Consider the following 11570-nt stretch of genomic DNA (forward strand, 5'->3'; position numbering starts at 1 on the left):
TGATTTCTCACTTTATGTGAGAAAGACTGACACGGGAGATTTTTCTAGTGGTCATCTATGGTTGTGATGAGTTGATTATCACATTGAATATCACATGTGATAATTCACTCACATGTGATATTCAACATGTGAGGATCAACAATTCGACATAATACAAAATTGAAAGAATGTGATTAGGAAAAGGCACATAGATGTTACAGATGAAGGTAGTGTTAGGTAGATTTTTCAAGGTAGCCAGCCACCAATGGACTAAATGCCTTGAAGGTGGAGCTTTGGAGAAGGATTGCTATGGCATCCTTCTCCTCCACTAGAGCTGCTCTCTAAGTTGTTGCATAACACTCTTCATTTTATTTAAGTGAGTTTGAAGTGACTCACTTTCTTTTATGTACAATCCAAAAAATCAAATTTTCAAACTAATTTTTGAGTTCTTTTATTTATCACCACAAGTTACATGATGAAGCCATGGCTCAAGGATCTTACTAATGATAGAGAAGAGTATTTTTACTCTCTATTCTAGGAATTATTACCGTAGGGTGATTTTTGAAATTTTGACTTGATCACTTCTCCCCTCCTTTGATGCCTTAAAGCTCTTGGAGTTGTTGAAGATGCTCTAATGGGGTCTTCTTGTTGTAGATGTGCCTAAGCACCTTGGTTTTTTTATATGATTTGTGTGATTGGAGAAAGAGGGAAAAAATAAGATTTATGGATATTAATGATCTAGCTAACTAGAGTTGTTCTAGGATACATAGATGATCAAGGAATGATGGTTGGGTGGTGTGATTCCAACTTGAATTCATGCCTATAGAGGGTTAGGGTTTGTAGAAATGGATTAGGATCAACATTTTAACATAATAAGAAATGCAAGAATGTGATTAGGATAAATGACAAATTTATGACATGATTACAAGTTAAGAAACTAATAGATGAATGCATTATAGATAGAGGCCTTTATGTAGGCTTGATTAGTTTTGCCCTAAAAATGTGATTAAGCCATGCCCTAATCCTACCTAGATTTGAGGACTACCCTTAAAGTGAGCACCCACTCTAATTCTACACGCCTACTTATGGGCACCCCCTCTAATTCTACACGCCTACTTATGGGCACCCTTGGGGCTAGAAATTCGACATTCTCCTTCACATTTAGACCTTTGCCATATGATTAGTACATTTGCTACTTTGTTTGAGGGTTACACAACACTCCCCCTTGCTCCAAACATCCAACATCACTTGTTACTTTCAACACTTACGCCACTGGCAAGGTTGGTGATACTATGGTTGATATACCACAGTGGTTTACAAGCTGTATAATAGCCACTTTGGTTTACTAGAGTTATGGCACTTATACCACCAACTCAAACAATCTTATTCACATAATGAAACTAGTGTATTTTAGTAGTAGAGTAGTTTCCCATATAGTATATACTCTTATCTTTATGTTATGATCGCATGGATCTATGAAAGAAGAAAATTCAGCTATCCATCTCTCTTGTGTTTTATCTATTCTCGTGTGTGTGTGTGAAGAAGTTTGCTTACAAGGAACTCAAGCTCACCCTCTCCCCCACATTCTTCTCGTGCCTCACCATTGTACTGCTCATGAGGCCTCCAAGAGGCAATTTCCTCACTTGCTCCAATTATGAAGTCTGCCAAAAGCACGAGAAGAAAGATACAACAATACGAGTCAACATGCAACCATAAACACACGCGTCTAGTTACTATTAAGAGAGATGCTTTCGAGGTAAGGAAGATCATATTGATACATAGATTAGATATCTTATTTTTAAGAGTCTTAGATCTGTCTAAGGAGCCTATTTATGTGAGGTGTGAAAAGAGGATTTTGAAGATTTAAGTATAAAAGTCGTACAAAATTCAAATATAGTTTGGTTGACATTGAGGCCAGAATTTCAAAACTGGTAGGCCATATTGGAAGCACTCCAAAGAATGTCTCAGATAAGGTCAAGATTCTTCAGCTTCAAGAGAAGAGAGAATATCTTGTAAACGTGGATCTAAGCTGCCTAGGATAGTGAGAGAAGTCTCGGCCTGAAATTGGCCTTGACTGCTATTTGATGCCAGCCCGACTTTTGTAACTTGTCTCGATTTTCTTCAATAATAAAAATGCCTTTAAAAAAAACAAAAAAATATATATAGTTTGCTTGCTTTTGGAAAGAGAGCTTCAGCAGAACTTTGTGCTGCGAGCGGGGCCTTCACCATCGATTCGGAAATGCCAGAGCCTGCCTACAGCCTCGATGTGGTTTTTAGAACAGAAGAACTCTGTGCTGAAGGATTTCTCCACAGGTCGATCTACATCGTGAAGAAGGATGTCTGTGCTCTGCTTCTTCTCCCTCCCCTTCGCCATCACCGCAGAGCTGTATATGGCACTCATCCTGCCTGGAGCCTCTGCAAAGTAACCCTTGGGCGCATCAACCATGATCACATCCCACTTCGTCCTGTAAATATCCGCAGGTAGAGTTTTTATCGCAAGCTTGCATCCAGACTGCAGCAAATCTATGGCCGGAGAGCACATATCCTTCTCCCTCCTCGCATAGTCGAGCAGTTGGTCCGCTTCTGACAGCATTGTTGTGTAATTTACATGAAAAGACCTCAGATCAGGGCTCGATCGAGCCATGTCTGCTATCCGGATCGGGTCTTCTTCGAGAAAGACTGTCTTCCCGCCATGGTTTAGGGTTTTCCAGAGCAGACTGTCAAACCCTAGCCCGAAGATCAGAAAGTTGCAAGGGGCTTTCCTCCTCAAAATGTTGGTTGTCACCATGATTTCTTGTTTCGTCTGCTGCGGTGTGATCTTTGTGGTGGCATAATGCACCAAGGCAAGCAAAACAGGGTAAGGGAGGGGTTTGCTAGCAGAGGGGTTCTCGATGCGGGACAGCAGACTCCCTGCATCGTTGGGACGGAGCATCCAGGACATGGAGAAATCAATGTGAACGAGGTATAGAATGGCCATGAGCAGGATGATGAAGAGTGGCCAGAACCTGCCAACATGCTCGATGGTAGGGCGAGCAGTGAAATACCAGAACGCCATGGCTCCTTATAAGAAGACAGCTGCGAACCTTTGCTGTTGTTATGGATATGGCTATGTCTATGGCTACGGCTATGGTTTTATGGCTAGGGCTATGTTGTTACACAGCTATGGCTATCTGGTTTGGCTGAGGTGCTATGCATGTGGCTATGGTGTCCCAGCAGTGAGGGTTTGGCTATGGCAGTGGCAGATTAGGCAAGGGAACATGGATTTGGCAAAATCAGGGTGTGGCCATGGATGAGAGGAGGGCATGGGAATCTGAATTAGTGTTTAGCTATGGCTATGGTTGGGAGATGGCCATAGGATTCAACTCAGCAGAGCAGATGGTAAAGATTGGCTATGGCGCCTCACAGCAATTACATAACAAGAGCAATTAGGGTTTGGACATGCTATCTATGGCTTGTTAGACCGGGGGCAAGGCCATCGTTAACAAACACGTCACCGTGGACCAATCTCAGCCGTCTCATGAAACTCAATCTAACGGCGCCAAGGCAGTCATGAGTCATGACCGTGAACTAATTACGAACGTGCCGTGTGAGTTGATGGATTTGGTTTTTTTTTTTTGAACAATAGTTATATATATAGATTTCCAAAAATCAAAACCCAGTTACAGTTACTAGCTGATATCCTTAGTTCTTTTATTTTTTACCTCTACTATCTTGACTTGTAGACACATTAAATACTACGAGTAACCTCATCCGTCTTTGATGGCGGGTAGGAGCTTACCCTCCTTGAACCTCCAAACTGCGTGTCCGAGCCTCTCAATTCTTGCCACATGTTGCAGCCTCGTGAAACTCGTCCTTTATATATTATAGAGATGTAAATAGGCTAAGTCTTGAGGGGGGCTCTCAAGGTCACTCCATGACTTAACTATACCAAGTCCCATCTTTTATTGGTATGACTTGACTATACCAAGATGTTGCCTTTTTATTCGATCCCACTTACACTCACTACTTTTGGTATGACTTGCCCCGCTTTGAAGGTCAGTCCATCTATTTTTGGTGTGACTTGACTAAACCAAGATGTTGCCTTTTTATTCGATCCCACTAACACTCATACTTTTGGTATGACTTGCTTTAACACTCATACTCATATGTACCCCTCTTCTTACATGGAAAAAAAAAGCAATAACACATAGGCCTAGTTTGCACTTAATTGATGTTGTGGTGGCCACATACGACGAGTAGCCTTTCATAACTCAATAATAAGTCTCCATGTAATTAGGCCTAGTTGCTTGTGTAAGTAACTCGCTATGAGGTAAACTCGTAGCCAAAGCTTTACAATCAAGCTTATAGCTAGGTTTTTAGAATTTGACTTTATCACCAATGCCAAAAAAAGTGAGTTTGTTGCTTAATTAAAATAGAAAGCTTATCCACTTATGAACCTATTTAAGTACAAATTAATTATTAGGTTATATGATTTTTTTAAATCGAGAACGAACCTTTTGAGTATAAACTATTACCTGGCATAGGAACTCGGTTGCATGACTTAACTGGTCTATTTGCATGACTTAACTCGTCTATTGGCATGACTTACTAGCAAGTCAAGTAAAGCACGACAAGTCTACATGGGACACAATAAGAAGCTTGGTTCTCATATCAAGAATTGAAAAATGTGCAAATTTTTATCATAGCTCTTTTATATAAACAAAAATATAAAAATAGAGAAAATATTCTCCATAAGAGGCTTGCCTTCGTTGGGGAAATATGGAGAGATAAAAGTAGATTTAAAAATACAAACTTTCATCTAAGAAAGAGAATAGTTGATTGGGAGGAAAAAGTTAAGTGCAAAAAATTGGTTTGTTGTTTTGTTTTGAATTTTAAGAAAAAGGGTGGGTGAGTCAAAATTCTAACACATCACCAAGTCTTGTAAAGGCAAGCCAAAAACTTATCTCTATGTGTGATTAACTTTTATTCTTATAATGTATAATCTTAATAATTTGAAAATAAACTTCTTGTGTTCTTACTCATTTTTAAGTAATATTGTTATAGGTATCTATGCATGCAACTACCTTTCTAAATCAATATTTTTAAATATTAATTTCTTGTAGTGATTTTCTTGTATATAATATAGTATTAGTGTAAAATATTAGTATTTTTAATGATTATTTTAATTAAAAATAGCATTGCATTACGTAAGTTAATATTAAATTCAGGTTATTGTTTTTAAATATATGCATATAAGGATTTTAAAAAAAAATAACAATGATCATATCATGTAGGTGTTAGGATTATAATATTTTACTTGCATGTGAACAAGAAAGTGTTTTATTATTTGGGTGGCTACATGATGGATTTTTAAATAAATTTTGAAAAAAGTTAGAAAGATTGTGTGGCAAAATGAGTTGTTTACAAGGGATTTTCAAAATACATAATATCCTACACACACACACACACACACACACACACACACACACACAAAGCATGCAATTATTTATACGAGGCATCTTAGACTCGATTAAAATCCTTCTCTATTGAATTTTATAAGGCTGAAATCGACAAAAAAACGATTTGACATTTTTGCTTGTATTGAAAATACCGGTTAATTTTAGTTATGAGATAAGTACACTGCACTCGACTCGAAAAGTAAGGAGAAATAAGCAAAATTACTTATTTATATCATATATTCTAATTAATAAAAGTAAAGAAACCCCACACGATAATTAGGGAATGCGTACACGTGTATTGCGTGGTTGCCACCCTCAAACCTTAATATATGTATTCCGTGGTTGTTACTCCTAAACCTTAATATATAAAAATGTTAGATTTATTTAAAAGATCTATATAGAATAAGCTTTCATGATGAGGGGCAAGCCTGCCACATAAGGTGGCTCTCTTAAGGGTCATCCATGGCATGGCATGGTTATCATCTTTGACACTTAACAACCGTGTAGCTAGTTGCTCACAATGTTCAGTCAAGAGGATGCCTGACACCATCTTCAATATTGCATCTTCTAATGTGATTTTGTAATGATTTTACATCCTTGACATTGCTTGTTGTGCCCTTTGCCAACAAAATGGAGAAGTAGGTGACCATTGATAGTTATGTGGATGTTGATCCCAATCGTGAGTATGCTCTACTGTGTGTTGTTGCTCAACTACATGTATGAATAAGTGACCATTGATAGCTAGGTGGATGTTAGTGCCAACCATGAAGATTCTCTAATGTGTGCTATTACTCAACTGCATCTTGTTGGTTAAATTTATTTGTCAGATGTATGTGCAATGGACATGTTTTCAAACTTCAATTGAGCTAATTAGCACAAGAAGAGTGCAATATGTTTCTTCCTATCTATATAGTATAGGGTGTTTTCAATGGAAATTACTTGGATAATCCCAATGACAATGATGGTTTTCAGGTATAGGTCACACAATGGAAATGATTATTGGGCTAAGAAGAACTCATCGAGCGAGGACCAGGGTCTTGATGGTTGTCCACATCCAAAGAAGCATTGGCCCTCCAATCCAACTTTTCATATCATATCTTGTAAACACCATGTGAAACATTATGCAAAACAATAGTTTAAAGCTAAATAAGAGCTTGGGGGTCTCATTAACCTTTGTCTTGAATATTGAATATTGAACATAATGTATGATATGTTATTGAAGCTCCCATGCATGCCAAACTCATGCATGGCCCATTGGTTTCATCAAACAATAAAGTGATCTCTCTACTTTGGCATGTACAATGAATTCTTAATAATGGACAAGGTTATATTGTAGAAGAATCCATGGTTTGCAAAGGTAGCTTATTGCTAAAACATGTGCCCATTGTTGGAGATTAGAGTATACATAGTGTTGCGTATATAGGAGCTCACAGCCTGTTTGCTCCATGTGCACGACTGGTGCAAACCTGCTCCATGTGCACGATTGGTGCAAACCTGCTCCACATGTACCACACACCCGCCTTTGACGATCATGCATGGTGTGCTACAAGCTTCATAATATCTGAAGTAGCCAAAATCTTACAAAAAAAACTAGTACATCTATAATAATGAGGAATTTCGACCTAAGCATTTGTAAGGAGCTTATAAATAATGACCTAAGCATTTGTGAGAGAAGCTTAGAAATAATATGATACTTACATGTATATAAAATATGTATCCCAAATTAAGAGAGATATTTTTTTCTTAAGGTATTTTTGGAAAAGAGTGTCGAGAGAGGATTGACTGTGCACACATAGTACAAGAGAAATTGAATGGCAAAAAGAGTAAACCTAAGCTCTAATAACATGTTAAATTTTATGATGGGTAATAGAACGAGATCTCAAGATGACACAATGAAGAAGCCATTAAGGCACTTTAAATAATAGAGTAATAAAAGGTAGAAAGATACTATATAAAGACTCAAAGAACAATTCTTCATCAAAATACTACATATTTAAAACTCAAAACACTGCATATTTAAAACACTTGTTCATCAAAACATTATATATTCAAAGACACAAAGGAGCCATCTCGGGGTGGTTATACAATAAGGGTTTTCACTTTGGTGGTGCGCATGGAATCAGAGGATTGGGGGGGAGGGGGCTTCTGTCATGTCTGAGATAGATATGTGGGACCTACATAGCCTGGGCCAACAATGATATCAGATCTTGGTGGAGGTTGTTGTGTGCTAGTTGCTATGCCATACTATACGACCATTTAGACAAGTCACTAGATATTCAGGTGTAACTATTGTTTGTATAGTGTTAGGTAGCATCGCTGCTATTGCCACATACCTCTAAGCCCGGTGTCGTCAGAGCCTCTGGGTATCGTCAGCAATAGCTACCATCATCGAGGGCGATGTTGGAAGCATTAGCAGCTACCATGTCTACCTCTTCCTCCAATTGTATGAGCATAGTTATGCTGGTTTATCCCGTATGCTGATCCAGTTTGTGTGTGAATATATATATATATTATATTATATATATATATATATAATATAATATAATATAAAGGGTCTAAGGTCCCTTTCATCCCTCCACCACCCTTTATATATAATATAAAACTTCTAAGGTCCCTGTCATCCCTCCATGGGTGCATGGTGTGCATGGGATCGAAGGATTTGCACCACGAGGGGGTGGGGGGGTTCGTTGTTTCTATCTAAGGTAGATTTGTGTGGGACCTCCCGCGAAGCCTGGGTCAACAGGGTGGTTGTACAATAAGGGTCCTCACTTTGGGATCATGTCATGTGGATGGGACACTGTTGACATAGCTCGATCGAGTTATGCTTCCAATCGCATCATCCCAAGTAGCAGTCAATCGAGAGGTAACTTGACTGAGTTACCACCCCTGCTACTTGGGGGATACTGCCGATGACCACATAATTTGATTGAGTTACATGGTGGATATCCATAAAGGCACCATGTAACTCGTTCGAGTACATAGTGGACATCCATGCATTTCAATTAAGGTAGGAGGTGGACATCCACGTAACTCAAATGAGTTACGTGGTGGATATCCACATAGGTATCACGTAACTCGATTGAGTTACATGGTGGGATATCCACCATGGAACTCCATATATACGAGTTGCCTACATGTCTAATATGTAACTTGACCGAGTTACTTACGTAACACATGGCATTCATGTACATCAAGCATGCACCTCGGATGACGTTGTAAAGAATGCAAAAAAAATAATAATCAACGTAACTTAAGTGAGCTATATAAGAATATAGAACAGTGGAAAGGTAGATAGAAATAGACAATGTAATAGATAGAGAATGGAGAGAAATTAAAATTATGAGATTGGTATAATGTGATGGTGTTGGGCTAGGGGTTCCCACCCTTGGACCCCCGCCAAGGGAGTGGTTGCCCCCCATGGGCTGGGACCTAGCTAGGGCTAATACCTCGGGCCCTAGGCCCTAGGTAATGCTCGAATCCCTTGACATCTCCTGACCATCAATGGTCAGAATAACAAGCCCATCAGTGTCTAAGCTGGGGCTCCCACCAAAGACACTAGCACTAATGGCTTCTCCTCATAATGGGGGCCTTTACAAATGTGCACAAAATATTGATGTGAGATACATGCTGAGAAGTAGGCATTGAGTGTATACTAGCACCCCCCCCTCAATGTTTTCTCGAAGATAGATTATATTCTTAGCCCACCAACGCCAAGTGATGAGCTAACTCATGAATATGCCAGGTGAGTTGGTCCTTCCCAACAGCCTTGGTGAAGATGTCGGTGCATTTCTAGTTTGTAGAAGAGTACTCCAGTTCCACTATCTCATCCTCAATTTGCACATAATTATTCTAAATCTCAAGCTGCTTCATTCGAGCATGAAATATAGGTTTCTTGGTAATAGCCATGCAACTCTAGCTGCCGTATTGGAAGGCTACCCCACTAATTTGAACTCCCATGTCCACTAAAATCCTCTTTAGCCATACTACTTCGCAAGAAGTAGTAAAACAAGATGCCTTAGCTTCTATAGAAGAAAGTGCCATTGTAGGCTTCTTCTTGCTAGTCTAAGAGAAAAAAGCACTAGAACCAAGAGAAAAAAAATATTGAGAAGCTAATTTCTTGGAATCACAATCTCCTGCCCAATCTGAATCATAGTAACCCATAAGAGTGTCACCTACGGGAGTGAGATTTTTGAAATATTTTATTATTCAATTTTTGTAAAAATAAAGCTTGTAGAGAAAGCTTGGGTTGAAATAGCCATGTAACCTATTTTTGATAAAATCTATAAATACTCAAGCAAGGATGCTTTTGGGCACACTCTTGGGGGAGGGGGGGTAGTTGGAAAGCTTGGGTTGAAATAGCCATGTAACCTATTTTTGACGTAATAAAAATCTATAAATACTCAAGCAAGGATGCTTTTGGGCACACTCTTGGGGGAGGGGGGTAGTTGGGACCCAATTTGGTGTTCTCTCACATTTGCATTTTTCTGTTGGCATGCATCCCAAGGCCCCGTGTACTTTCCCATTTTAGTGGTATGAGAGCCCAAGGTCCACTGGGCACTCAGGTGACGCGGGACCAACAAGTCTTGTGTGAAGATGTAGAGAGTAGCACAGACACGAAGATGGAGGATCCACCTTACGTGAACGTTACATTAGAGCCACGGGCACACGTCGCAAAAGCCAGAACTACACCATCACTGGTGCAACAGTACGGCACGGCACCGGGCGCATGATTGACCCATCGGCAACCAAACCTAGCTATGGAAACACACCGAACGATCGACAACAGGCGTGCCCAGCAATATCAAGGTGATAGACTAGCACGACTGCTAGCAACAGTGAGACGAGAGGTGCCATCAGCAAGCCATAGCGTGGGATGTCTCTATATGAGACAAAGGCAATAGGCACTCTCTTTCCCCCTATATACCCTTTTGGCTAGACCATCGAGACGCTGTGTGGGATTAAAGAGACCTCTGCATGGCAATGAGAGGTGAGCCATGGGAGAAGAAGAAAGAAAAGAAGAAGAAGAGGATGAGAGAGAAAGAGAAGAAGAAGAAGAAGAAGAAGAAAAAGAGAAGAAGGAGAAGAGGAGGAGGAGGAGGAGGAGAGAAAAGGAAAAGAAGAAAAAAAATGAGAAAAAAGAAGAAGAAAAAGAAGAGAGAGAGAGAGAGAGAGAGAAAGAATAAGAATAAGAAGAAGAGAAAAAGAAAATAAAAGAAAGAAAAAGCGATTATCATCAGCATTAAGAGATTACGTATTCTAGCCCTCTCATTGATAGATGTGGATCGCTCTAGTGGCGCCATGACGAGATCAACTCAAGCATTATTATTATACAGTTTTAACCAATCATTTGATTCCATGGTTTTAGATATTTTCTCAGCTCCGTAGGGACTCGTGTCTAGGGTAGATTTTTTAGATTATGCACCTAGCTCAAGGCCATCATTATTCTAGGATGTTGTGTGATTATTTCTTAAGCAGTTTATGTCGTAATCATGAAGACAATACTCTTGAAATTATGCATGAGGGTAGGCGTGTTGTTATGTGTGGTGTAAGCATGATGTGCAGGTTATACCAATGATCTCTACCATGGAGCCATGTTAAGTTTCCAACAGTTATCATCTCGACTTACACACGATAAGTCCTTATCTTTACTGAATAAGTACATTTTTGGTTTATTAACAAATTGTTTTAAATTCTCTATTTCTCTTAACTTTTTCATTTTGTAGCCAACATGAGTGAATCCTATCAACTCTAAGACGTGTGATGCATGTAAAGATTATAGGAATTTGATCGTGAGTGAATCAGATCAACTCTAAGATTATAGGAATTTGATTGTGAGTGAATCCGATCAACTCTAAGACATGTGTGATGCATGTAAAGATTATGGGCACTTGATTATGAGTGAATCCGATCAACTCTAAGACATGTGTGACGTGTGTAAAGATTATGGGAGTTTGATTGTGAGTGAATCCGATCAACTCTAAGACACGTGTGACACATGTAAAGGTTCTGTTAGTTTGATTGTAAGTGAATCCGATCAACTCTACGACATGTGCGATGCGTGTGAGGACATTGGGAGTGAATCCAATTAATTATTCTGAGTGAATCCAATGAATAATTGTGAGTGAATCCAATGTGGGAGTGACTCCGATTAAT

General features: G+C 39.2%; 1 protein-coding gene across 1 annotated transcript; it reads right to left on the minus strand.

Annotated features, from left to right (window-relative positions):
• Positions 1-2153: 2153 nt before the first annotated feature.
• LOC147605524 (glucuronoxylan 4-O-methyltransferase 2-like) lies at positions 2154-3372 on the minus strand. The gene has a single exon (XM_086793334.1). The coding sequence runs from the start codon at positions 3032-3034 to the stop codon at positions 2171-2173; it is 864 nt and encodes a 287-aa protein (XP_086649460.1). The 5' UTR covers positions 3035-3372; the 3' UTR covers positions 2154-2170.
• Between the last annotated feature and the right edge of the window lie 8198 nt (positions 3373-11570).

This window comes from Cibotium barometz, chromosome 59 (genome assembly GCF_041138505.1).
Source record: "Cibotium barometz isolate CiBa-2024 chromosome 59, ASM4113850v1, whole genome shotgun sequence".
Taxonomy (NCBI): Eukaryota; Viridiplantae; Streptophyta; class Polypodiopsida; order Cyatheales; family Cibotiaceae; genus Cibotium; species Cibotium barometz.

Excerpts from the sequence above, each read along its gene's own strand:
- LOC147605524 (XM_086793334.1), bottom strand. The coding sequence starts at position 3,034 with ATGGCGTTCTGGTATTTCACTGCTCGCCCTACCATCGAGCATGTTGGC.